The sequence below is a fragment of the Electrophorus electricus genome, chromosome 22, assembly GCF_041902795.1.
Source record: "Electrophorus electricus isolate QZ-2024a chromosome 22, ASM4190279v1, whole genome shotgun sequence".
In the NCBI taxonomy this organism is placed as follows: domain Eukaryota; kingdom Metazoa; phylum Chordata; class Actinopteri; order Gymnotiformes; family Gymnotidae; genus Electrophorus; species Electrophorus electricus.
Window position 1 is genome coordinate 15,801,772 of NC_137518.1, and position 27,778 is coordinate 15,829,549.

At 47.5% G+C, this 27,778-nt stretch overlaps 1 protein-coding gene across 7 annotated transcripts in view; it reads left to right on the forward strand.

Moving 5' to 3' along the window:
* The window catches only part of pik3c2b (phosphatidylinositol-4-phosphate 3-kinase, catalytic subunit type 2 beta), a 31,225-nt gene extending 3,857 nt beyond the window's left edge, over positions 1-27,368 (forward strand). For 4 of the 7 annotated variants that reach the window (XM_081705339.1, XM_035520240.2, XM_081705340.1 and 1 more), the window contains 32 exons: positions 226-1,075; positions 1,414-1,514; positions 1,676-1,836; positions 3,677-3,797; positions 5,200-5,311; positions 5,831-5,910; positions 6,001-6,064; positions 6,207-6,353; positions 6,752-6,785; positions 7,515-7,710; positions 9,229-9,351; positions 9,964-10,134; positions 11,221-11,332; positions 13,549-13,691; positions 16,211-16,399; positions 16,700-16,793; positions 16,968-17,062; positions 18,086-18,266; positions 18,440-18,547; positions 18,782-18,874; positions 18,957-19,086; positions 19,521-19,657; positions 20,202-20,371; positions 20,478-20,634; positions 20,876-20,985; positions 21,367-21,568; positions 21,761-21,885; positions 22,414-22,531; positions 23,272-23,362; positions 24,015-24,121; positions 24,240-24,368; positions 24,641-27,368. In XM_081705339.1, the coding sequence (XP_081561465.1) occupies positions 329-1,075; positions 1,414-1,514; positions 1,676-1,836; positions 3,677-3,797; positions 5,200-5,311; positions 5,831-5,910; positions 6,001-6,064; positions 6,207-6,353; positions 6,752-6,785; positions 7,515-7,710; positions 9,229-9,351; positions 9,964-10,134; positions 11,221-11,332; positions 13,549-13,691; positions 16,211-16,399; positions 16,700-16,793; positions 16,968-17,062; positions 18,086-18,266; positions 18,440-18,547; positions 18,782-18,874; positions 18,957-19,086; positions 19,521-19,657; positions 20,202-20,371; positions 20,478-20,634; positions 20,876-20,985; positions 21,367-21,568; positions 21,761-21,885; positions 22,414-22,531; positions 23,272-23,362; positions 24,015-24,121; positions 24,240-24,368; positions 24,641-24,832 (4,740 nt within the window). In that variant the 5' untranslated portion in view covers positions 226-328 and the 3' untranslated portion in view covers positions 24,833-27,368. Of the gene's footprint in view, positions 1-225; positions 1,076-1,413; positions 1,515-1,675; positions 1,837-3,676; positions 3,798-5,199; positions 5,312-5,830; positions 5,911-6,000; positions 6,065-6,206; positions 6,354-6,751; positions 6,786-7,514; positions 7,711-9,228; positions 9,352-9,963; positions 10,135-11,220; positions 11,333-13,548; positions 13,692-16,210; positions 16,400-16,699; positions 16,794-16,967; positions 17,063-18,085; positions 18,267-18,439; positions 18,548-18,781; positions 18,875-18,956; positions 19,087-19,520; positions 19,658-20,201; positions 20,372-20,477; positions 20,635-20,875; positions 20,986-21,366; positions 21,569-21,760; positions 21,886-22,413; positions 22,532-23,271; positions 23,363-24,014; positions 24,194-24,239; positions 24,369-24,640 lie in introns of those variants that run through there. The other 3 variants (XR_014119340.1, XR_014119341.1, XM_081705341.1) reach the window with 3 other exon arrangements.
* The last annotated feature ends 410 nt before the right edge of the window (positions 27,369-27,778 follow it).

Below are 27,778 nucleotides of genomic sequence, written 5' to 3' on the forward strand. Positions count from 1 at the left end.
TTGGTAGTGTTCCATTAGTTGTGTCTGCAATCCATTATTTGCAAATGAACCAATTACCAGCTTTGCATGATGTACAGGTTAAGATTTTGCATTGCATCACTGATGAGTGTTTAATGTTAACCTGTTTTGCATAGAGTGCATTCTAAGATGATATACTTGATATAGTCAGTAGTTGTTTGTTTGTTTGTCTTCATTGCTCATTTTGTCTTTCCTGTTTCTCCTCAGAGCTCTATGGTCTTGCTGTGGACCCCATAGAGACCCATTTCCCCCCTAAAGTCCCACCTTATTCTTAGTCACCTGGTGTGGTGGCAGCGCCCCCTATAGGAGAATGTCTGCAGCACAGACACAGAGTGACAGCGAGCAGCGTTGGGGCTGCCTGGAGTCTCTGGGCCTGAGTCCCCGGGAGCTGGTCCTGGCTGAGGCTCTGCAGATGGAGTACGATGCACTCTCTCGCCTCAAACAGGACAAGGGACCACCTGGAACGGTCTCCCCCGACACCAGGACCGAACGACTGTCGCCCAGACCCCTCCCCAGCCCACCTGGGGGCAGTTTGCACCCGGGTCTGTCCGGTTCGGATCCAGCACTCAACCTCACCCAGCCTGGAGTGTCGAACCCTTCGAGGTCAAACCTGGAATCGCGCAGCTACAGTAAGGAGCCACTCTACATCCTGGACACTCAGGGAAAGAGCGACAATGAGGGGACCTCCGGAATGCTGATGAAGGGGCTGCCACCTCCGGACGAGCCTCCGCCGGCAGTGCCGCCCCGGAACCCCGTCCCGCAGCTGGATTCGTTCATGACCCGCAGGGGTTCAGCTCCCAGAGACGTGAACCTGTTCACCCCTGAGGAGGACCAGCCCAAGATGCCCTGTGGAGATACCATGAACTATGACAACTTAAACGACTCTCTGATGAGGCTCAATGAGGACTGGCCGTCACCCAGAAGGCGGAAGGTTAACGGCGACCAATTGGGAAAGCCGGTTGCACGCAGTAAAACCCTGCCTCCACAGGTGCCACCTCGCACTTACCTGGCCGGACCAAAGAGCACCAAAAGTACCCGCAGGGTATCGGCTGACCCGGTATGTGGTCTAGGTTTCAGGAAGCGAGAGTCTTGAATTGGAGAAACTGAAAGAATGTGAAATCGGAAGTGCAATTTTATGCGGCATTTACACGGAACTGATTATTCATTTGTATTATAGAGTTCCAATGAAACACCTTTTCAAAAGATTTAGTTGTTCCCAATTTTCTACCCAAGTAGAAACTGTAGTAAAATCCATTCATGACAGTAAAATGTTTTGAAAGGCTGCTTTGTGCTGTATAATGTCAAGTTAAAATTCATTATATTTATAGGAATTGCATTGATTGAGCCCCAATTTATCCCATGACTGAGTGTGACGTAGGGGTGTCTACCTTCCAGGTGTCACTGGGTTCCAAGCTGAACGGCTTCGGATACGAGCTCTTCCAGGTGTCGGAGGAACGCGATGAGGAAGTGGCTGCTTTCTGCCATATGCTTGACGTGTGAGTTCCCGTGTCCTGCACTCCCTCTCCTCCTCGCTTTCCGTTCAGCATTCCTAAAGCGAGGACCTCTGATCCACGTTGACGTCATCGGTTTCTTTCTTTTTTTCTTCTCAGTCTGAATCCTGACCACCTTCCCTGTTATGTGTGTGTGTTTTGCGCAGGTTGCGCTCTGCCTACCCATGCACGGAACGCTCGAAGAACGCCGGCTTCGTGTGGACCCCAAGTGTGATGCAGGAAGAAATTCAGCTGGGGCTCGGGGTCAGCATCAAGGTCACGGTCATCAGCGAGCACTTCTGCGAACCCCTCACCTTCACCTGTGACGGTAAGCCTTGGAACAGGTGTGCGTTCTCAGCCTGCCGTTCACAGGTTTAGCCCGGATATGGAACAGATCCTCCTGGTGGAAACACGCGTCCCAAAATGCTCAAATCTGCACATGAAAAGCTGGAGCAGCTGATGACTGGTTGGAGCAGACAGAATGCAGAAGTTTCCAGTGCAGGACATCGATGTTCTGTCTGTTTCACAGGCACCAGAATGCTAGTTTTTAACTGAGCTGACTTGTAAAACCAGATCTGCACTAGAGAAATAAGATTTGGACTTTAGTCTTAAATGCTCTGTCAAGCTTGAAGAGATGATGGGCTTTTTCTCTCCACGGACACATCTGGAAATGACTAGAGAACCTCAGCTCTCGATTCTAAAATCACTTAATGGAATTATAACCAAATCCTACCAGCCATCTGTTTTTTGTTCTTGTTTGTCATTCATTTGGCAAAGAGGAACACACACACTCACACAAACACATTTTTATACACCCCACACACACAGAGATACAAGGCCTCTCAGATAACAGGATTAGAAGGGAATGAAAGAATGTGATGGAGGCCGTAGACGAGTACAATGTTTGAGTTTTTGTCCCAGATCTGTTTGGTGCCTCCTTTTTTTTCCCCTTTACTGTCCATTTCACAGCATGACAGCTGGCTTTTGCCACGGCAACCAGAGGCTCCACCATTAATGTGGAGCGTTACCCATCTGTACATCTGTATCTGGTTTCTGGAGCTGGCTGGGGTTATGCTCTCTGCTAACAGTGGAGTAAAACAGTGCAGGTCAATGGAAAGATCTTATCTAAAAATAAGAACTCCACAGCATTCTTTAGCCAATTTTGGGTTAGTGGTGCTTAATATTTATTCTGACGATCTTTCCTGAAAGCTAAGTAACTAATAGACAGCCTGAAACCTTCTTGGTTTGCCTTGCAATAGTGAGGGTACACTGAACTGTAATCGAGCCTGTAAATTAGGGGTATCTGGAGATAAACAAACCTCTGAGGCCATGGTATTATTTAGCCTATTAAACTTGCCATAGCATATGTTGGATAGTGGTTGTTATCTCTCCGGATCCTCGTACCCCTCCTATAGCTGGGTGTGGAGCGTGTTTGCCAAGTACGCTCTGTGACTCACTGCGCACATGTTTGCTTGCCTCAGTAAGCACGGACGTAGCCCATGTCAAGCTTGCTGACCCTGACTGCTCGTTCATATCCTCCCCTGCGAAGCCACAGACGTCTAACGTGTTTGGCCTTGAAGCACAAGTAACTTCAGGCATAATGGGTAGATGGCCTGTTTCTTGGTTGTGTTCGTGAAAAGAGGTACCCGTTGCACTCGTAGTGGCCGAACAGTTGTAGGACAGTAGAGGAGGTGTAGAGGAAGGAGGAAGGAGGGCCACAGCGTAATTCCTGATGGATACATGGGTGGGGAGGAATCCTTCCTGTTCCGTTATCACCTCTGTCCATCCTCAGCCTGCTCGTTCGTCAGTGCCTTTAGGTACCGGCTCACTGTAAGTGAAGCAGATGGCGAAGTGTCGGTGTGTGTGTGTGTGTGTGAGAGATCATTAAGAGGACGGCACATGTCACTAATTGGTGACCTCCCATTGATCTAGCTGACGCTGTTCTGATTTGAGTTTTGATCCGTTTACCCCATTCAGGAAAACTCTATTTCCCCTCTGACCCATTTCAGCCCCCATCCGTTATTGCTGGCTGCAAATGACATCATTGTTACGTCGTTACATTACAAGCATATAATGTTTTTGGTTTTTTTAGTAAATAGCTGTAGCCTAAAGTGATCTTGTGAGGTAATGCCTGCTGTCAAGGCTAGTTTTTGATTCCTTTTTCCCAGGATCCTCCACCGTTGACCTGCTGATCTACCAGACACTGTGCTATGCCCATGATGACCTGGACCTGCTCGACGTGGACGACTACGTGCTGAAAGTGTGCGGCCAGGCCCAGTATCTCAACAAGTACGAGCTGTCCCCATCCCCCCTCGGACGCCCTCCGCCCCAGCGTAACAGGGCTGCCAGCTTGTTTGTTTTTCAAGTGCTTGGCACTCGGGTTTTTCTCTCTCTGGTTTGACAGTGAAGGCACTCGGTGAGTGAGTCTCAGGCTGTACATAATAAACAGAGCCGGTGGCCATTCTGAGCTCTGCGAGCCCCTCCTGATGGCTCTTTGATTGACGCCTGCTTGTTCCTCCACCCCTTCTTGCGAAGACGGGGGCGGCGGGACGAGGCCCTGGGTCTCAGGCCACGACGTGCAGGGCAAACTCCGTCTCATAATGCCCCGCTGTCGGAAGAGAGGCTCCCTGGCGCCTTCGCCCCCTGCCCCTTTCCACCCCCTCTCTCTGGGCACGAGGCCCGCTTCAGACAGGCTCGGAGCCATGGGCAGGCTGCCCAGATCTCAGCCAAAACCAAAAAACCGCCCTGTCCTGCACCCCTGCCAGCGTGCAGCGTCACGACAAACGGCCCTCGGAAGCTAGCGCCGCGAGTGGCATGTTGGTGGAGCTAGCGTTCCCCTGCGTTACTGGCATCACTGGCTGTGGCCGGAAAAGTGGTGCAAAGTGATGAGGGGAAAATGGCCGCTGAAGGCTGCTTGTGGTTACTGGTGTGAACAGGCTTCCGACAGCCGACAGAGGGCCTCTCTGGTGGTTAAAACCGAGCTGTGCTTATGTCTGGGGAACGTGTAACCACAGTGGGCATCCCCCCCCGCCGACAGCCTCCAACTGCTCGAAACACTCCATGTGGCCAGTTAACGGGCAAATGGCTCAGAGTAGAGTCGAATGTACAGCAGTGTTGTTTCAAAAGCTGGCCAAGGACTTGACGGCAAGCATCACAGGTGGGGCGTGTGTATGTATGTGCGTGTGTGGGGTGTGACAGAGAGAGACTGAGTGAGTGAGTTTGTGTTCAGTAGTTTTTAGGGTGCTGCTGATTTTTTAGGAAGTGTGCTTGCGTCGATAACCTCAAGCTTGTGCGTGGCTGTGCACAGAGGCACGGCATCCTGTCTCGAATGCAGACGTTCTTCTGTTGCTGTGCCACCATTCAGTGTGACGCCCTGGTCGTCAAACAATAAACGTTAGTGCTAATGCAGATCGGACAGTGGGCATCTTGTTGGCACTGACCTTACACAGTGACTACATATATTCTCCGTGTACTTCTATAAAATATTATGATTCTGTCGTGTTGTCAAATGGAATAGGTTATTTGTGTGTACATCAGGATGACACATAGCAGTAACAGGTAGTAAACTTCTCTTGCCAGAGAGAGGGCCCATATAGTTTTTCAAGGTGTTCTAGGGGAGATTCATTAGAGGCACGTAGACTACTCTGCGTGCACTCTCTCCCGCGCGCTCTCACTTTCGTTTCTCTCTCAGTTCTCAGACCCTGGCTGGCCTGGAGTACATCCAGCAGTGCCTGAAGTTTGACTGGGACATCCGGCTCTTCCTCACGAAGAGGAGCTCTGTTGGTAGGGAGCTCGCCCGCACGGTGAGTGCTGAGCAGAGGCCAGCAGACGGAGGCCCCGCGTGGCCTCTGGCTTTTCCTGTGGGCTCTGAGTGCCCTGGTGCCTCTGTGCTAGAGAGGAACCCCAGAGAGGAGCAGATGGCAGAAGCCCCTGAGAGGCTGTAGATCTGTTCCTTGGAGGCTGGAAGTCTTGTTCTTCTGGGAGGTTGTAGCTTATATGTTTGCTCCTCTAAGATGATGACGATGATGACAAAAGCTGACCATATCTTTCAGAATTCGGAGCTGTTGACAAAGGAAACCGTGTTAAAATGCTTTAAAAACACAGGCCCGTGTTAGCTGTGCTAACAAGATAGCTAGCTGCCTTGCCACATCTTTCTGGTAATCCACTACACCGTATTTAGCATGCCACTACGCTACGCCCACCATGATTGCACAGTGGTGCCTGAATCACAGGAAGTGCTAGGCAGGCTACTGTAGCGTACAGTATGTGTCGAGCTCTTCATATAATGATCTGATGGGTGTTATTTATTTGTCCCCTGGTAGGAGGAGGACGATGAGACACCATCTACCATGAACCACAACATCCTTCTTCAGGAGAGACCCATCAAGCAGACTGTGACCAGGTGAGATGGAAGCGTGTCGGGCATGAAACAATGCTTTAGGTGGCCCTAAACAACCTCGTGTGCACTGACCCACTCTGGTGCCTTTTGCAGGGAGGCCCTCACGTTGCTGCTTGACACCTTCCATAACGAGGCCGACTCCTTTGTGCTGTCAGAAGTGCGTTAAATGTGGATGGCCTCCATGTGGTACACCTTAATCATATCAGTGAAGCCAACTATAGGTGTCTCCTGCAAAATGCAGTGAAATTCTCTCTCTCTCTCTCTCTCTCTCTCTCTCTCTCTCTCTCTCTCTCTGGTAGGTTGATATGCCGTTGCATGTGGAGCGCTTGGTTCAGTCTGTGAAGGCTCTGTGCAGCTCTCTTGCTGCCGTGGAAACACCAGACATCACCTTAGCCCTCAACCAACTGCCTGCCTGTCCCTGCAGACTGCAGCCCAGGGTGCAGAAGGTGAAAACACACACACACACACACCTGATACAGAGCCAGTGTTGGACGAGCTGTTGGAAAACCCAAAGCAAGCTGTCGGTTAGGAGTGCTGCCTGCTTCTCTGGAGTCTTGCTTTGCTTAGAGGAGCTGGTGTAAATGCATGCCCTGGGGCACCAGCGCGTTAAAACAATAGTGTCAGCGCATTTGTAGTGCTGGGTGCAGCCACTCGGCATGCACAGAAACTGAGAACACTAAGCTGTTTTTAGTGACTCTGAGTGCAGTCTAGTTTCTGTTCCTCTACACAACTCACTTTCTCTCTTTCTCTCTCTCTCTCTCTCTGTGTGTGTGTGTGTGTGTGTGTGTGTGTGTGTGTGTGTGTGTGTGTGTGTGTGTGTGTGTGTGTGTGTTGTCCCTCACAGGATGTGACGGTGCTGGCCCGGAGGGAAAACCGAGGTACAGTTTCTGTTATGCTCCGCTAGTCACTGTTTGATGCGCGTGCATATGTCTGTGTGAGCGCCCCTATGTTTGTTAGTGCTTGTGCGTTCGTGTGTGATGAAGGGGGACCATGGAGCACATGTTTATTGTCGGAGCGTGTTTGCATTTGAAGGCGTCTGCGGAAAGGATCTCCTGCAGTAAGCGTGTCTGAGGTTCTACACTGAGACAAACAGGAAGGATACATGTCTGCCCTCAGGAAACGTACTGCTCATTCCACACCAAAGCAGCCGTAATCTGTATTCCAGCTGTCCTAACAAATAAATCAGTAGTCATGGAAGACCTGCCACCTCCTTATGAAAGCTGCATGTCCAAAAACAGCAGCATGTATATCTGTAGGTGCTATCGCTTCAGACACGCTTACGTTCTTAAACCTTTTCAAGCATACGTGCCATAACTGTGTAAAAGTCACACCAGCATTCCAACCAGTCGTGGTTTGCGCATTAGATGCACTGGCCCTCTGAACAGCATGTTCTGAGAAGTTGCAGTTTAAACTCTGGTGGGCTCACTTTGAGCCGGCCATATCTCTTGGCTTGTCGTTACCTGAAACCACAGCTGCTGAAAAAGTAAGTAAGTGTGTGTGTGTGTGTGTGTGTGTGTGTGTGTGTGTGTGTGTGTGTCTGTCGAGTGAGGCCCATTAGTTTTCAGTGTTTATGTAGAAAAGTCCTTGACCTCTTGCTCCCTTCTCAGAAAAAATTGTTGAGAGGTTGACGGCAGCCATCTTGGACTTGGTGGAGCTGTACTGCAGCACGTTCAACGCCAACTTCCACACGGCGCTGCCCAGCCGGCCACGCACGGTGCCCATCCAGGAGGCAGGCATGGTCACCAACGTGCTCTCCTTCAGCGTCTACGCCGCCCACCGCGTCCCCATCACCTGGGCCGCCAGGTAACGAAGGCAGCAGGCGTCCCCTCCCCTGCCCCACCACCCGGGCTCCTGAAGTCTTCAAAAAAGTCACACCGTTCAGTCAACTGGCTCTCGCGTAGAGCCGTAATGGTGTCCATTTGCATTCTTCCCATCCCACGTGATTGTTGTACACCCATGCAAAGAACAGCAGCTCTCTCAGAGGTGCTTGGGGCGATGCAGAGCACACTGGGGAGGCACTGTCCAATTCTGCACTGAGCAGCATTCTTCTGCACTGAATAACATTCTTTCCAGTTAACCTTTTGTTAGGACATCAGCCCCAGTCAAGCAATTTTTAGCAATGACCTTTATTTCTGAAACCACCTGTCACGTTTCAGTTTGTTCTGAAGCACTAAAAACAGAAAAACTGACACTTGGAAAAGAATAACTGAATATCTGGCTCTACCTTGTCCTGACATATTAATTATTCACAAAGTTCAAATGGGGCAAAAAACATGGAATTAAGAATTAAGAGGCAAAACCATGTAAAAGCAGAAGACTGGAGATTTATTTATGAAAGTGAAAACAGCATATTCCAGCTTTGTTGGCTTCGTGTAATCTCCCTTTCCCCCATCCGCTGTGGTTTGCTCCGCCCATTGGCCCTGGTGGAGTGCCGCCCCCAATTGTCTCCCTCTGAAACTGAGGCTGATTACGAACTGGGCTGCCACAAAGGACGTGGCATGGCAACCCTATGTAACCTTTGACCTCCCCAGGACTGGATGGAGGTAGGCAGAGGCGCTAGGCACCTGTCCAGTGGTGTCGGAGGGCAGTACAGTGACGCATGCCATCTGCTGCCTGGGGCAGCAGGTAGGTGAGCAGGAAACTGATGAGATGAGTTAACGTTTTTCCAATGTGTCACCGTTTTTCTTGGATGGGGGAGGTTGTGCGTTTAATGACTCTCTTTTGTGTTTGCACACGCCATGCTCCTGTCCACCCATTTCCAACTAGTTGCTCTGGATCTGACGTTCCACTTGGCGAATGTTTTTCCTTCTATTTAGAACGGCCTCCTTCCATTTTAAAGGGTTTCCCAGTTTGCGACTCTTGGGTGAAAAATGCAGGCGACCAGAGTGGGACAGCAGGGATGAAATGAAGGTGATTAGGTGGAGGGGTGACACGCTGCGCTCTTGCTAGACTTCCACGTTCGCAGAAGTGAACCAAGAGCCCCAAATTCAGGCACATGGAGTGGCTGAGAGGGTGGTGTTTTGTAACATTCTGGTCATACCAGTTAATGCCGTACTCCATGCACAGTGCCAGTCAAACAGAATAAACGCGGCCTGGATTATGAATTTCATTTGCTTTATGGAAGTCCTACTTTAAATTGGATTCAGTCTTTTTCCTTGTGACACTTTTTTTTTTTTCTTTCTTAAAAACTTTGCTCCATTTTTAGACATTTCTGCAGATAGTTGTGCACATTTTATGGTTGCTGTTCAAGGTTTCACTTTGTTTGTTCTCTCTCTCTCTCTCTCTCTCTCTCTCTCGCTCTCTCTGTCAATTCTTTCTCAGTTATGAAGGATTCTTCCTATCGTGTTCACTCACCCATGGGATGAATGAACTCTGTGCCCCTCAGCATACCAGCAAACAGTCAGTCAGCAAATACCTTTTCCATCTGGTGGTTTGGGACCAGAGGTGAGACTCTAGCAAACCCCTCATTGGTTAGCTTTGTGTTTCTAGAAATGCGCAGGTAGATGGTTGGCCTTGAGTTTTAGAAGTGTACTGGTTTCCCCCTGTGCTTATCCATTAGAACAGCCTTGAATCCTAAAATAAACACATTTAGCCTTATAGCAAGTTGTTAATAGTACTTCATCATGTCTCATTCTCATTAACAACGCAGTAGCTATGTTTAGGCAGATAACCACCAGTAGCTCTTTGATTTTAAAAGTATTTATTTATTTGTTTATTTATTGGGTTTGCCCATCTCAGATGAGCTTATATAACTCTTTTAGGGACTTCTTGACAGTTAGTTGGAAGTTAATTAATCAACACCTGCTTATTAAGACTCCACAATATCTTGTTAATCATTTTCTCAATAAAGGCCTTTGCAGTACTGTTATCCCTGCAACATTTGCAATATGTGGAGCAATAACACAATAGTATTGTTCTAAACATCAAGCACATTTACCAGTTCCTACCCACTCAAACTTCATGCCCAGGTGTGCAGGAAGCATGAGCCTGATTCTTTCTCTCTTGCTTTCTCACTCACTCACTCACTCGTATCTTCTTCTTCACTATTTTCTATAGGATTTGCTTCCCTGTGCAGATCAACCAGCTGCCACGAGAATCACAGCTAACAGTCACCCTGTACGCCACCCCTCTACCGCCCCCAGGAGGAGCGGAAGAGAAAAGCAAGCAGAAAACTCGCAGCATGGAGGCTCTGGGCTGGGTCACTATGCCCCTCTTCAACTTCCAACAGTACGTCCCAGTGGGAAGTCTTCTGCACTCCTACACACACCTACACTGCCGATAACTACAGCTCTCTAGGCTGGGATACAGGGAGTAAGGAAGTACTATGTTATTTTGTCTACTATATGTTATCTGTGAGACTGCTTAGAGTAGTTTTAGCGAGCAGATTGGGTGTAGCCTGGAGTTGACGTGAAGAACTGGTTGTCTGTGAACAAGAAAGCAGTGCCTGAATTTGACAGGGTAAAAGAGACTCAAATCTGGCTCAGTTTTACAAAGCAGCACTCTGTTGCTTGATCCGACTATAGCCATCTGCTTTGTGGCAATAAGACCCGAGACAAAGCTCGGGGATCTGACTCTCCGACGTCGGGCTGTGCCACAGCATACGAAGAGACGGCATGGTCTGAAGCGGCGAGATGAGCCCAGAGCAAGAGGGTGAGGGGATGGGGTTTGCTGGTTAGCACAATGGAGTTTATCTTCAGTAACTGGCCCTTTAGCAACCCAGTGGAATTCATCTAAAGTCAAACATTGCAAGCCAAGATATTGCTTGAGGACTTAGTCACTGTCACCTGGATGGATAACGAAAAAGATTTATCAGTTTAAATTTGCTTTGGGTTTGGAGAAGCACATTTATATTTTCGTATGCAAAAGAAAGTAAATTATTTCATGTACAATTACATATAGCATCATGAGAAGCGCATGTACGTTTAGGCAATGATTAATTACGTGATGGCCATTGAAAGTCAAAGCCAGGTCAAGTCAACTGTCCAAACCATAGTGTTGACAACTGTGTTTTGCTTCACTGCTGTTGACTGTTACCGATATACAACATACTTTCAGACATAAATGTTTATCTCTCACAAGAAAAAATATATTATTTTCAGTATTCATTACTACAGCGCTGTTCACAAAATATTTACTCTTCAAGTACATAAACACTTGAAAAATGCTTAACCCTTGCCAACTAGACCAAACGTACGTATTCCTGTATTTTTGTCCAGTGCAGCCGTGGTCCTGTTGTGTGCAGCTGGGAGCGGATGTTGGGGGGTGGAAGTGATGCTAGCCGTGTGTGTGTGTGTGTGTGTGTGTGTGTTGCAGCATTCTGACGTGTGGCAGGAAGCTACTCGGTCTGTGGCCTTCCACGACGGGCTCGGGAAATGCTCGCTCCAGCACCCCCAACTTCAGCCAACCCGACAGCGTCATTCTACAGGTTCGTGTGTTATGGGGTTAAAATCGTTCCCGGAACGCTGTTCCTGTTCTGTGCACAACTTGCATGTGTATGATACGGATTCATATTTCATATATCAAAAGATTTCAATACTCTACTGTTCTGTACACGCCTAAACTAACACGTTCGTTCTTCATACTTCCCCCTCTCTCTGAATGTTATGATTTCAACATCTTTTTCTAATATAAACTGGTTCATCCTCCTAGACATTTAGAAGCACTTTGATAAAGCTAATGAAGCACTTCTGTTTGAAAATTCCTGTTTCTCTGGAAACCTTGGGCACTACACTAGAACTTTGAATTTCTCTCTCTCTCTCTCTCTCACTCACTCACACACATTATTTATATATATATATATATGTGTGTGTGTGTGTGTGTGTGTGTGTGTGTGTGTGTGTGTGTGTGTGTGTGTGTGTGTGTGTAATATGTGAGAGAGGAAGATGTTTTCTTTTAGCTGTTTGTTTGGATTTTTTTCTTCCTTAAGGGCAGATACTGGTTTTCTTTAGCTGGGTTTCTTACTGAAGTGTGTCAGCAGAGTCCAGGCAAAGCCCACGCGTGGCTCACGGGCTGTGTGTGAGCGGAGGAGGCTGGCCAGGAGTGAACTGTTCTGCTGTATGAGGAGGAGACCTGAAAGTAGGTCAGATGGCTGACAGGGAGCGAGGGAGGAAAATGAAGAGGGTGAGCGAGAGGGAAAGGGAATAAAAGAGAGAGAGAGAGAGAGAGAGAGAGAGAGAGAGAGAGAGAGAGAGAGCGAGAGAGCGAGAGAGAGAATGGGGGGGGGGGGGAGATACCAGCAAAACCTTCATGTCTTCCTCGGTAGAACATCGTCTCTTGCACGTGTCCACCCACCAACACACACACAGAAATCAGCATCAGCTTCCGGACTCGGCCATGCACACCTGCCATTAAATACTCTCGAAGACCAGCAACAGGAACTCATAACTGCACTGTGATGTGACATTTTCGGATTTCCCTCTCAAAAAAAGGCCCCTCTCCTTCCCTGTAGACTCACAGCGCAGAGCAGCTCCACGATAGATCTGAGAATCCCCCCCCCACCGACAGCACACCGTGGCGCACCTCCCCGTGCCAACAGGTGTGCCTGGCGGGCGTAGCTTTGTCTGAGGGCACTGGGCTGTGCCGTGGAGGCAGATGCAGCAGCGCCAGTCTGGCCTGCAGCCTTCGTCTCCTGAGAGACCCTGGATTTGTTCTCCTCCGTGTAAGAGTGTCCCATCCTCTCCCACCAGGCCTCTGAAATCTACCCCTCCAGATGCCCCAGCACTGCCACGTGTCTGGAGCCTGAGAGTACATCTGGAGTTTATTAGAGCACCTGGCCTGTGCTCTCTCTCTCTCTCTCTCTCACTCATCCCCCAGGCCATCCAACGTTTGCTCGCTCCGGCCCTGTTTTATGGACCTCTTCTCTCCTTGGCCTTGTTTGAGTTTTCTATCATATTTCCTCTTTGACTTCAGCTCAGCTCTGTTTGTGTTTGCCTCCTCCACACTGTCCCTTAGTCCACGTGGACTGGCCGTGTGTCTGTTTTTCACTCTCACTCTCCCTCATCCACCCAGAATCGCACGCGCGTGTGTGTGTTGGGTCTCGCCGTTTGGCTTGGCGTGGTTAACATTGAAGCCCCTGCTGTTACCGCGTCTGTACCCCACCAGGAGCTTCTGTAACTGCCCAACACGCCTGTTGACACAGCTGCCAAGTGTTCGACAGAGCTACAGTGGCTGGTTGGGACCATAAACCCTTGTGGTCCTTTATCTCCTTCTTACATGACTCTTAAAACTCTTGAGCCGGAGAGAAACTCTCGTTGATGGTCATTTGTTTGTTCTTTTTTCTCTGTCTTCTGCTTTTATGAGCACTCTAATAGTCTGCGTTATGTAGTACCTGGTGTAGTACCAGATTGAAGGATTGGCTGGACCACTTGAACATCCATATTTGCTTCATCTTAAAGGCAGACTGGGTGAAATATTGTCTTAATCTGTACAGAGTAATGTGTAACATGGTTTGCAGCAGATGGAGTAAGTGGATCACTTCCTAGTCCTGTGTGATGACAGGTCACATGATCAACATCACAAGAGTAGAACCAATCCATTGATGAACCTGCAAGCAAAAGGCATAAAAACATGCTTGGTTAACAATGTGAGACGGATCTTCATTTAAACTCATCTTTTCCCCTTTCTATCTTCTTGCTCCTTCAGGTGGACTTCCCCACATCCTCCTTCGAAGTGCACTTCAGCACCCCCCCCACGGCCGTCTTTGCTCCGCAGTACGAGTTCTCTCGGCTAGACCAGGGCAGCCAGAAGCAGCTCCAGGACATCCTGGACAAGAAGTCCCTCTTCTGGTGAGACGGCCGCGCACTCGTATTCAGGACCTAAAAGGTCACCTCCAAAATCGCTAATAGTGAGGTAAGGGAAGGATAGTGAGCAAGGGGTCTTTGCACTGCACACGTTCGCGGATGGAGGCTAGAAGCCAGGCGACTTTGCTCAAGGCTCAGACCTTCCCGTGAGACGTTGCAATTCCTTCCATATCTGCAGTTCCATCTCGGTGAGAGTTTGCCTTCGCATTTATTAGATATTTCTCAAGGTAATACAGCAATGATGTTTAATTGCTTGGCAAAGATTTGCAGTCAGTGCTTTGACCGTCTCCATAAAGTGTTCTGATGCTTTTCAGTTGGGCTGTCCTCTATAGTAGCACTGACCTAACGAATTAGAGAAAGTCGTAAAGTTGCTTCAAATTATTGAGTTTTTTTCTTATTGTTGGCTTAGTCATACATGGAGATGGGTTTAGATTTCTCAAAATTCTGCAGAATGTGTCAAGCAGATGATGGTTGTGATGTTCAAACTTGCTTCTCCAACGAGGTCTGGCATAGAAGGTTGTCTTCTACTCTAATGAGGAACTGCTAAGGTCATTCCATTCAGCGTGACAGAGGGACAGCAGAGACAGGCAGTGTGAATTACGGGCAGCATAAGTTTGGATATTTTGAGCTTTAATGGCTTTTCCACATATTGTTTTCTACTTCCCAGCATCTGAAAGACGCTGGTTATCTGCTCAGCAGGGCCTGTTCCTGCACAATGCTCCCTGTGTTTGTTCCAGCTGCACACAACTGATGGGGATATCCTCCCAGCTTCCCCCCCCCCTCCTCTGCCAACCCCCCTCTCCATCTCTCTCTCTCTCTTTTTCACTTCCCATTCTTTCCTTTTTCACTCCTTGCCACCTGCACACCTCTGGCCATTGGAAGTCTCTCTTTACCTGTTCTTTTTCCGTACTTCTGGTTTTCCCCACCGCGCTTCCCCCATCGTCCTCTCCGCCACGTTGCTCTGACGCTCCCTGAAACATTTATGTAGATGCGTTGGCAGGGAGCTGCGTGGTCATAAATTGCAGCCAGCATATGGATCAAAGGTCAGGTGTCTGGGCTGGGTGTGTGTGCTCTCTTATCAGGCATGGTTGTTACTCAGCGCTGTTTCCATCCCGTTTTTCTTGGAGGTGGGCAGAGTGTGGCGAGGCCTATTCCTAAAATTTCTGAGATGGGTGTGTTCACTTAAAGATTGGACTCAACCAAACGGCACCAGAGACGCCCTGACACTAGCTGTGTGTGTGTGAAAACGTATAGAGTACAAGAAAGCACAGGCTATGTATTGCATCAATTAGTTATATCGACCTTGCATCTTATTAACTGCTCAGAAGCCTCTGTTGGAAAATTGGAAAAACTGCTTTTAATTTACTGATTTCCAGATCCAGCTCAAGTTTGCTCGGCCACCTGCTGCCAAGAATCAACGGCATTCATTCTATCCCTAGGGAATTCTGGGGAAGGTAGTTTAAAAGCTGAGTAGCTCCTATGGTGCCTCTGTGTGGAGTAGGGTGAGCAGGCCGATAGCATAACGTGACCCGTGGCTCCTATTCTGCAGCTGCCATCCCGGGAGAGAGGGCCGCTCCCCGAATCGCAGCAGTAAAGGCCTGTGGCGAATGAATGGAGCGACTGTGAGCCTGCTCTCAGCTAAGTGAGGTTCAGCCCTTCGGAAACCAATAACCGCTCCCTTTGCAAAAGGGTGTGGCAGAATGATGCATTGATTGAGCAGATCTAGACCTTGGTGAGGAGCAGTCGTTCCCTCTGGAGGAGTCCTGCACCGCACCACAGGGGGTACCTGGTTGGCGATCGGGCACAATGGAACGTGGGTCCTGTCGGGCTGGAGTTGCCTGGGATGTTTTTGTTTGTTTGTTTGTTTGTTTACCTCTGGAAGAGGAGCGATCCAGAACTGCTCAGACTGGGTTTTCCACGCCTCGGGCGGGAAACGTGCAGTGTGTGTTTACTTTGGATTCCATCTCCAGCCAAAAGCTGTGCTCTTTCACTGACTTTTTTTTTTTTTTTGCTTTGTGTGGTCCAGGCACTCCGAGATACGAACCAAGCACTTGATGATGGCACGTTTTCTTCTTCAGAAGTGGGGAGCTGTTGGAGTTCCTGGCTGATATTATTATTTACAGCGGCTTTTTGCTGTTTTCTGAGTCGCATCAGTAGTTTCAGAGAGGTTTAGCCTAATTGCACGTAGCGGGAGTTTGTTTAGTTGGATTAAATTCGGAACAGCCGATTAATTTCTGAACAACTCAGATAGCAGTCTGTTTTATGGTATTAAGCTGTGTAGCTGACCTCAGATAGCATGTGCCTGATTGGGGACTCTGATAAATTGTGGCAGTGTATCCCCAGTAATGCCATTGGAAAATCCTGCTGTTTGGTAGTAAGAAAATCCCTTTGTAGAATACCTTTTCAGGACCTCATTCAGACAGACTTCAGAAGCATGGGTAAAGATGTGTTTTATGGAAAATTCAAACTAACTATCTCTCTCTCTCTCTCACACCACCTCTCAGGCTGTCTCCAGAGCACAAGCGTCTGCTGTGGGAGAAGCGTCACTTCTGCCATGCCGACAGTAGCCGCTTACCGCTCATCTTGGCCAGCGCGCCCAGCTGGGAGTGGGCGTGCCTGCCTGACATCTACGCTCTCCTGCGCCACTGGGTGTGCACCAACCACCTGGACGCCCTAGGCCTGCTGCATGCCACGTAAGACCTGTCCTCCACCCCACCCCACGGCCCTGGACACAGTCAGCCGGGCGGTTTTGCCACAGGCGAGGTCGGACGGTTGCGGTTGCCCTGTCCTGTGTGCTCTGGCGCTCGAGTCCGATTACTCTGGACTGTGAAATTTCCGTTAGAACGGTACAGTGGAATAAATGTGCAGAGCAGAAGTCGTGTCAGGCAGCCAGACTGCAGCCTTAACAAGTGGGAGAGCTTCTGTGAGCTTTTCTGTGTTTGCACTGATGTGCAGCCCGTAAGTTCCAGGTATTTTGGTGCTTCTGCGTGTAGGTTTCCAGATCAGGAGTGCAGACACACAGCTGTCCAGTGGATGGACTCCATTTCTGACCCGGAGTTGCTGGACTTCCTCCCGCAGCTGGTGCAGGTAACTTCCCTAGCTACAGTCCACTTTACATCTCTCTCTTTTTCTCACACACACACACACACACACCACACACACACACACACACTCTCACTCTCACTCAATCACGCAGGTGTGGTCATTGCACTGAATCTGCTCTCTCTTTCTCTTCACCGCCTGGCTACCCTGCTACCTCAGGCCCTGAAGTATGAGTGCTATCTGGACAGCCCCCTGGTGCGTTTCCTGCTGTGCCGAGCCATCGGAGATGTGCGCATCGCTCACTGCCTGTTCTGGTGCGTCCTCCCTCTACTGTAAGACGGACATGCACCTGCCATAGATCCAACATGCACTGTAATTAGGTCATGCGTGCACACACCGCTGGCAGTGTCTTGCCGCCTTATCCAGTCGAAGTAAACAAGCTCTCGTGAGAAGAAAACAAAACCACCCCTGAGGCAGCATGGTCTCACACAACAGGACCCGAGATTGATAACTCTGGTCAGTGCACTGGTTATTCACTTATTCATAGCTCCACCTGCTGGAAAGATGAGGTATTACCTTTTGACTTTTTTCTGCACCATTCATTCTTCCTCTATAGTAGCTGACATCAATATAAATATTGAAAAATACAGCTAATAGTTGTTTTAAAGAATATTAGAAATACTTTAACGCAAAGGTTGCAATATGACAGCAAAGTTTCCTTTTACTTACAATATTTTTAGTAATATTTTTGAAGTGTGCCCTTGATTAATGCTCATTCTCAGTTGCTCATACTGTTTGATTCGGTGTTGGTGTTATGATATACAGGTTGTGCACAGAACTGTGTACAGCAGGTTACTGATGCATACATACACACATACATACGTGCATGCACGCATGCATGCATGCATACGTGCATGCACGCATGCATGCATGCATACGTGCATGCACGCATGCATGCGTGCATGCACGCATGCATGCGTGCATACAGGGGTGGGTGGGTGGGTGTTGTTTGCAGTGTAGGTTGTTGAATACCACAAGTCATGTCCTGTATTATGTTTTCAATAATTAGAGTGTAATGATTACATGTAAGAAAGGAGCTAAGTAAAAATAAATAAATAAAAAGTCAAATAAATAAATAATGGCATAAACATTCATGTTCTAGGAAGACCTACAATATGCTCAGAAAAATGTATCAAGACACTATCATGGTATCGATATCTTATTGTTCACCTCTATCCCGCAGGCTCTTAATGTAAATTGCATCTTGATCTAGTTGTGTATTAAGGTGCTGTATTATGTAGGGCTTTGACCTGTACTGTCCTGTCGGTGTCCCGTAGGCTGCTGAAGGACGCCCTGCAGGACTCCCAGTTCAGCGCGCGCTACCAACACCTGCTCGCCGCCCTGCTCTGCTGCTCGGGACGGGGCCTGCGGGAAGAGTTCGACCGGCAGGGCTGGCTGGTCAGCGTCCTGGCTGAAGTGGCCCAGCGCGTGCGGGACACCTCGCCGTCGTCCCGACAGGTTGGAGGCCCCACCCACTCCTTCCCTGTTCTCTCCAGGAAAGGCCAGAGCTTACTGATGCTGTAGAGTTGTCGTTTTAGCATGCTGGCTCAGAGTTGGGCTGCCAGTTTGGTGGGAGGCAGAAGTGTGCTCTATGAGTTACGTGTGTGTGTGTGTGTGTGTGTGTGGTCCAGACTGTGCTGAAGGAGGGTCTGGAGGAGCTGAAGCAGTTCTTCTCTGTGAGTGGGAGCTGTCGTCTCCCGCTGAACCCTGGCCTTCTGGTGATGGGCATTAACATACAGGTACAGGCCCTACAGGACAGCCGGGGGGAGTGCTGCCGCCTCTGTGCGTGTCTTCTCATGTTCAGGGGGGATGTGTTTGCGTGTGTGTGCATCATGTATCTGTATAACAGTTTTTTGGGGTTTTTTTTAGTGTCTGTTCACCCCTTCAGAGCTCGACACAAACTAAACAGAACATTTTTGCCCTTACCTTTTTATTTTAATATTCTCTCTCATTTTTTCCCTCTCTCCCTCTAGTCCTGTTCCTACTTCAACTCCAACGCCGTTCCCCTTAAGCTCTCTTTCCTCAACACGGATCCGCTGGGAGACAACATCAACGTGATCTTTAAGGTGCGTCCTCTTTCTCCGCTGCCCTGTTATCCTAGGGCCGGGCCCGCCTGGTCCGACGCTGACGGCCCTGTGTTGCCCCCAGTCGGGAGACGACCTGCGTCAAGACATGCTAACGCTGCAGGTCATCCGCATCATGAACAAGATCTGGCTGCAGGAGGGGCTGGACGTGAGGATGGTCATCTTCCGCTGCTTTTCCACGGGCCGTGGCCGAGGTAAAGACTGTGTGTTTGTGTGTTTGTGTGTGTGTGTGTGTGTGTGCGCGTGCGTGCATGTCTTTGTGCTCTTGCATGCATGTACCCATCTGCATGCCTCATTTGGCCAGCCCGTGCATCTGTATGGGTTTTAACCTGCACTAATCATGTTTATAGATATTATTAGGATATTGCAGTTCTGAACAGCCAATATTCAGTTTCAGAAGGCCAGTAAACCTGTAAACGAGTGCAGCTCTGCCAGGAGACAAAAGTAGAAGTCTTCAGTGAAAGTCCTATATAGTGTTATGTAGCGTGGCAGTAACGCCATTTTTGAAGATTTCCAAAGGCTCCGCAGGCTTGTGATGAAACGGATCCACTCCCCCCTTCACACCCTTCTCTTTCACGCTGAGCTTATGGTGGTGAACGTTTCCGTCCCCCATCATGCTTTGTTGCAGGCATGGTGGAGATGATCCCCAACGCCGAGACCCTCAGGAAGATCCAAGTGGAGCACGGCGTCACCGGCTCCTTCAAAGACCGCCCCTTGGCTGACTGGCTACAGAAACACAACCCCACCGAGGACAAATACGAAAAAGTAACTAACATTTGTCTTCCCTTTCTTAATGTCAGCCAAAGTAGTATTGGTTTTGGCATCGTGAGTTTAGTAATGGTGCCGCGTTCCAGTCAAGTTCCTGCATCCGCGTGGATTTTAGGAAAGCTGAGTGAATGCTCGAGTGACAGCCTCAGAATTAATTATTTGAAAGTAGGTCATAAGCCTCTGGCATTTGTGTGTTTTTTAAAAGGTAGTGATAGATTTGTATTTAGGCAGAGTGTTGTTTTGATTTTCATTACATGGTGGGACTACAGAGAACTTGGAAAGGAGGATTGTATTCAGCTGGCTGAGAGGTTTAGACCTTTCAGATGTAAAAGTCTAATGTGGGAACCTTTTAAACCAGTTGTAATTGGGCTTTGGGATCGTCACAACAATGAGCATGTTGTCTTCCTACTTCCTTATATATATGCATTTAACATATTATAATGGCAATCACTTAATGCTCTCAGCAAAGGCAATAAACCCTGAACAGGGCGTTTTAATTTAGGGTGGTGGTTAATAACTAGAGTGGCGTTTTGTCTTTCAGGCTGTGGAGAACTTCATCTACTCTTGTGCAGGCTGCTGCGTAGCCACCTACATCCTGGGCATCTGTGATCGCCATAACGACAACATCATGTTGAAGAGCAGCGGTCACATGTTCCACATCGACTTCGGCAAGTTCCTGGGCCACGCCCAGATGTTTGGCAACATCAAACGGTGAGCACGGCAGGGAGGCGGGCCGGGCCGAACCGACCCGTGCGGTCTGAGCCGAGCCGTCTTGAGCCGTCGGAGATCCAACCGCTTTGCTCCTCCTGCCTTGCAGGGACCGGGCCCCGTTTGTCTTCACGTCGGACATGGCGTACGTGATCAATGGTGGAGATAAGCCGTCCAGCCGCTTCCACGACTTTGTAGACCTGTGCTGTGAGGCGTACAACCTGATCAGGAAGCACGCACACTTGTTCCTCAACCTGCTGGGTCTGGTAAGATCAGCAGTCAACACGCATGAGCTCTGAAGAACTCTAAAGAAACAACGACTTGGAGTTGTGATCTCCATACCGCCAGCCTTTGTGTGCAAAGACGTTTTATGACGTCAAGTGTCATTTAAGCGTTTTGCTTTGTGTATGTTGGAGGTTTGCATGTGTTTCTGCATGTCTGTTTGCTTTGGTGGGCATGGTTTTGTGCTTCATTATTTTCTAAACCTGCTTGTTTGTGTACATGTAGATGCTGTCCTGTGGCATTCCTGAGCTGTCTAATCTAGACGATCTGAAGTATGTCTACGATGCCTTGCGACCTCATGAATCTGAGGCTGATGCTACCATGCACTTCACCAGGTTGGCACAAACATGTCATACACAGCCATTTATGTTATGCTACTGGTGTTTAATTCTAACCAGTCTGGCACACCAGATTACATATGTGACATTTTCAGCATTTTTCAGCGCTTATCCAAAAAGACTTACAAAAGTGTTTTGTTGTCTGCTCATAGAATGTATTCTAGCCAGTACAGTAGGTTAGACTCAGAAGATTAGCCTTGCAATCTGCAGTGTCACATCTTCATTGGCAGGGTTGGAGCCACCTGATGTATTATTTTTCATCTTCAGCACATACCTAAACTTTCATCTCCAAAAATGTTCAAATCCAGTCGTTGAGTTGTCGTACAGGGTCTTGTATCCAGTCACTTGCTGACTGGTGGATATGTTCCACTACCGCAGGCTGATAGAGTCCAGTCTGGGCAGCGTGGCCACCAAGCTGAACTTCTTCATCCATAACCTGGCCCAGATGAAGTTCGCCTCGTCCGAGGAGCGGCCCGTGTTGTCATTCGCGCCACGCGTCTACACGCTGAAGAGCGACGGCCGTATCCTCAGCCTGTTCGTGTGCCGCCATCTGAAAATCTGCAGCCCCAACAAGGGCTACGTAAGTACTCCAGCGTGGGGCACAGGAGAACCCCAACTACATACACACTTCATAGTGCGTGTGCACAAACACGCTCGCGTGCGTGCAAACCTTACCAAACGTGTGGTTCAGTGTCATGCCGCATTGTGTTTGCCAAGTGAAGTTATTTTGTAATTGAGAGGTCTCATAAAGAACTTGGTTTGACTGACCTAGACGTATGTGGTGAAAGTGGAGCGGGAGGGCCAACAGGGGACGATCTTGGTACAGAGGAGTTTTGAAGAGTTTCATGAGTTGCACAGCAAACTGCGTCTCATCTTCCCTTCATCTAAACTGCCCAGGTACAGTACTGACATATGTGGACACAGTAGGCCTAAGAAACAGGGTGGTGTGTTTTTGTTGTTGTTATTCTACTAATTTAGGTTATGATGCATCTGATCAACATCAACAGTATATGATCTTGAATATCAACAATATAATAGTCATAATATTTAAAATTCATAATAAGTGACCATAAATTCTGTAACTCACTGTATGTACTTACAAAACATCAGTTCTATAATGCACATACATTTAATTTTTATTTGTGTCAAGAGTATGTTTGTGGTAACTAAGTAAGCTGCCTGAACAACATGGAGCACAGGTTTTCTGAAAACAGATAACAGTTTCCACTATGGAAACTCTCCTGTAGTTACCCGTATTTTATCAGTGGAAATATTTAGTCAGAACAGAGTCGAACCAGTAAGACAAATGGAAGAAAACTATTGTTTTTAGCATACTGGTGCTACCAGTATATACCTACGTGGTGCTGTTGGCGTAAACTTGCACTGTATCAGCCCTCTGGGTCTCATGCTATGCTGTTTCCTTAGCTTCCCCAGCCGCTTTGTGATTGGTCGCTCACGCGGGGAGGGCATGGCTGACCGGCGGAAAGACGAGCTGAATGGATATGTGTGGCATCTAATCCATGCAGCCCCTGAGGTGGCTCAGGTAACTTCTTGGCCCCTGTGTCTTTCTGTAGGAGACCATGGGTGCAATGTTGACAGTTTAAATACTGGTGACTGCAAACAGGTTTGTTTTGGCCCATAAGGGCTGTTTCATGCCTCGAATTATGTTGTGTTTTATTTTTGTCTTTCCCATGGTTGGGAAGTCAACTTTTAGCATTTCCTCTAAACCAGCTACTAATTGTAATATCAATATTCAGAGTTATAGATCAGTTGTTAAGGTACTGGACGAGTAATCAGATGATCGTGGTGGTGGTGAGACCAGAACTAAGTTACCACTGTTGGGCCCTTGAGCAAGGCCCTCAACCCTCAATTGCTTGAATTCAGTCATAAAACTTTTTGGACAAAAGTGCCATAAATGTAGACATGATTGCTTCGTTGTCACACTGCTAAGAGCAAAGGTCTTCCACGGTTCAACATTTCCATATCAGGAAGCCTGTCAGTCATCTACAGGCACTAGAGTGCTGCCTTAAGCAGTCTGTTTCGTTTTGACAGCAGCAGTTCTCGGACATGAGTCATAGGTTTCCGAGAAGAGGCCATGTGCTGTGGGTAGACAGTGTCCCTGCCCTTGTCTTGGATCTGTATGGTGCTGAGACCTGCTCAGCTGTATACAGTTTCACTTCCACTATCTCTCCTGCCTTAGGGAGCGTCTCAAAAGAATGCTGCTTCCTCATTTTAACTTGGACCTGTCAGTTATGGTACGAAACTGGTCTTTTCATCTCGCAGTGTGACCTGGTCTACACCTTCTTTCACCCATTACCAAGAGACGAACGACCACTAGGGACCGGCGTAAATGCACTGAACAACAAACCCACAGGTCAATTGCTTCTCTCCCTGTTCTTTTTTTTTTTTTCACTCCCACACTCATACGAGCGCATCCACTAGTTTCTTGACGGAAGGTATGTGGTAGCGAGTCATACTGCTTTTGTGTATTCCATACTGCAAGGTAAATTTATATTTTGTACCATGTCATACACCATGTGACTCAGAAGAAAGCCTCATCTGCTTATGAACATGGCGACAAATACCAGCAGCCAATATAATGCAAAAGTTTTATCAGATTTTGCTAGTGTCACGTGCCTGAAACAACCCAATATATGACTGCCCACTTCAGTTGGATGCTTCTGACCTAATCTCTCTCAGTGCTCTGGCAATCAGTAGGTCAATAAAGCTAGTTAAATATTGAAGGGTACTTTGACTAGGTTACAGGTGAACTCCACTCAGTCTAGATTGGGTTTAAGCAAAGTTGCCCATTTTGTCCGATTCTGTCCGAGTATAAAACTCTCTGTATTTTGGTGGTTTACTATGTCATTTAATCCAAGGGGAAGTCTGATCTCTGCAAATCTATTAATCTTTTTTTCTGTCAATTTGCCCTAACCCTTAATGCATAAATTTAAATACGCTACTCCCAAGCGCGCATGCGCGCACCCACACATACCTTACTAGTCGTGTCGTCTGTGCTCCTGCAGAGGTGTCTTGGGCTCCGGTTCCTGGTAAAGTGGTGGGTGAAGTGAAGCTCTCCATATCCTACAGGAGTGACAAGCTCTTCATCATGGTTATGCACACACGTGGCCTGGTACGCTTGGCCCAGCAGCCTCTTAGTTCCGTTTCACGCTCACGTGACCTATGATCGTCTGAGCATTCATGAGTGAGTGACCTCATTCCGATCTCACGGTGTCATTGGTTCTGCATAGCAACCGCTGCAAGACGGGACAGACCCGGACCCCTACGTCAAGCTGTATCTGCTCCCTGATCCACAGAAAACCAGCAAGAGGAAGACCAAGGCAGCTCGGCGCACATGCAACCCCACGTACAACGAGATGGTGAGGCAAAGGCCCTGGTCTGCACAAGCCTTTTATTCAGCCTGTTCCTGATTCTGAGATGCACCGCTGTTTATAATGGGGCCTTGCAACCAAGCTCCCATGCCAAATGAATCTGGATCAAACTGGAGCAGTGTCAGCAATGTTCACATGCGCATGATTTGTTTCAAAACTCACCACTGTGTAATCCTGCTTGCAAATAACTTCCTCATGACTGTCAACTGGACTAAACGATGATTGTCCCTTACATGTGACTCCGTTTTCTCTCCCTGTAGCTGGTGTATGATAGGATACCACGTGGGGACCTGAATCAGAGGTCCATCCACCTTCGGGTGTTGGATGACGGGGCATTCTGGGAGAGTACCCTGCTGGGCGAGACCTTCATCCCCTTAAAGAACCTCACGCCTGGCCAGCACTGGGTGGACTGGCACCAGCTAAGCGCCGGAGGCTCCGAAGGCAGCCGCTAGCAGTGCAGCCAAGATGGACAGGCCAGCAGACCTAGTTTAGAGCCTGTTAAAGGGGAGCTAGCTCGTAGGTAGGAGCCAGTCAAGGAGGGCGTAGGTGTCTTCGAGCTTGGGTTTGTGAGGTGGGGAGGCCCTGCTCAGAGGGAGGTATTTCCCCCCAGTGGGGGTGTGCGTTGTGGATTCTCCTGCTCTGGAGACTTTTAAACTCAGTGGTGGAGAGCCATCACTCCATGCTGTATTCTGATTATTTGTTGGGGATACTGTGCACTACGTGGACCTTGTGGATAAGATGAGGTTAAATTGTCTGTTCCTAACTGACAAAAGACGTGGGTGGGGGTGCGCGTGCGTGCGTGCGTGCGTGTGTGTGTGTGTGTGTGTGTGTGTGTGTGTCCGTGCCATGGTATAGCATTGCAGAAGGCTCAGAATTTTGTCCATTCTGAGCCTTATGCTTATTGTAAATCCCTACAATTTCTTTTTAAGAGAACAAATTAAACTTTAAGTTATTTCTTTTTAAAGATGTTCTTTTATGGTGGCTCAATTTTGAGCTAGCTGTTGTTGTGACATTTGTTATGTCTCTGAGTCTGATTATACCAGGTTTACTTTACTAAGGGTCAGTTGGATTATTCGCATACTTGGTGGGAGGGAACCATCTGATCATAAAAAGACTAAAATACTTGAGGATCGGTGGCGTGACAAACCTTTACGGACTTACACAAGGCCTAATTTAGCCCAGTTGCCTAATCATGTCTGTAATGAACATATATAACTTATAATAGAAAGTCCTGTGCTTTTGAAAATGTTTTTTTTTCCATCATGACTCAGTGACTTGGCATGCAAGTATAATAATAGAATTTGGGAGGCTCATTTCTTACAGCTGATGAATGCTTGGATGGTTACAAGGCACCATAGGGGTAGGCGATCAGCAACGTGATCGAGACAAAAACCTAAATCACCGTTTGACAAAATCACTATAAAATCAGTACAATTGAATTAGTTACTTTTTGCATTTAATTGTATTCCAGACTTACAAAATTATGTCTAGGCCATATATAACTATGCTGGTTTTCCCATTTTAAATCTTTTGTCATGTATTCATCGAATACCTGTCAGTAATCAAGTTTATATTTTGGTTTTCAAATCACTGCATTTTTATCCCATTGGCACTTTGTAAACAATTAAAAGCTTATTCTTTCCACAAAAATAACACTGTACAAGCAGTATATTGCCTAAGCCCAGTCAAGTGCTTCACATGCAGTTTAATTATAGGTGCTCTGTCAGCATGCCGTGAGGGAGTTTGAGGTTGCGTTTTGTGCTGTGGGAGCATTAATCTTAACCAGGCCATGATGGGGCCACTGCAAATGATGTAGTTACGTATGCTTCAGATGCATGCTGTGAAATTTGCTACTGGATAAATGTTGCACTTTTGGTCTCATTTGACATACTTTGTACCTTTTTTTTTTTTTTTTTTTTGGAACAGTGTCATTTATTTTGAAACAAAAGCAACGGTCAGCCTTAAGACTCAAGTATTGTTATATTCATTCAGTTACCATATTTGAACTGTTGAGGTAAAGAACACCTGCTGGGAGAAGCTCTGTGTGCTTTATCCTCTATACTGTTTGTATGTGTGTTCTGGATGGGTTTTTGGTTTGTTTTTGTCTTCTTATTTTCCAGAAAAGTTGCATGCAGATGAAAGCGCTGAATATATGGCTATAGCTTCCCGTTTTCCCTCACAAATCCTGGTTTTCCCTTGCAAACATCACTTTGTCCATTTGCAACACAAACCATACAGGCTGGGTTTCATGGAAGGCCTCAGGTTTGATGGAACAAATTTAAGTAGGAAAAATCTAACGGATTGGAAATTTGCTTGAACATACGTTTTAACTACATGTTTGTTGTGACCATTTTGAAGAATATCATGCGGTTGAATCGCTGCACTGCCTGACTTGCCAATAGCTGCAGTATGCTCAGTGCTGGTGAGTATGTGGTGGTGCTCGGGGGGGCCAAAGTTCTGTACTTCCTGACCAAGCCATTCAGTTCTACCACTGCAGGAGTTATGGGAATCACCTTGGCCATGCCTAAGATTGTCCTTCTGTCACAGATGCCCCTTATATTTCATTTGAAGTGTAGTCCACCCTTTTTTCTCTATGAAGCAGCAGACTATATTGTATTTTGTTTGGCTGTTTGAGGACATGGTTGTCTTTTTAATGCAATGAGAGAAATTGCCTGGGAGCCACAATGCCTTGGTAATGGTCATCTGTTGGAGGGCTCAGACTTGCTATAATTATGCAAAGGATCTGTAAAGGGACATTGCCAAATTAGTACATTTTGAATGATCACAGATTTATAGAAGAGAAAATGGGAACGAATGTATGTTCAAAATGAACAGATTTAATGTGTTGTACATACTGAGAACATCATTTTCATTGCAATTTAGAGTTTAATCTCACCATTTTGATTTTCCTGACATGAAAGTTGTGTACCTTGTTTTTTTTTTAATATTATTTGCACTAAATAAAATGAACTTGAATTCACACTTAAACGAGTGGACGATGACCATGTCTTATGGCTGTTATAGGCGTTTGAATGACTTTGTCCGATGTCATTAGCAAATTGGTCTTGCTTGCTATTGCACCACATTGCTTGTACATCATTGTCTGAACAGGCAGAATTAGAATAACTCCTGCCACCCACTTCACATTCAGCCCATTCCAACTAATTAGATGCTCCCATGAAAAGTCTGTAAAAGACATCTTGTGCTGAATTCAGCTCACTAAAGCGATCTTGTATGAATAAGCGCTTTATCGTTTGTGGATCCATTCCCCCAATGATGTAGGAATTTATATCAGCTCTGTGTATCTCTTCGAGAGTATACTTACTCTCATAAGTATGAAAGTACTGCTTGTGGCTGTGATTTATAGAAATTGCATTCTGCAGAGTAATGATGACAAA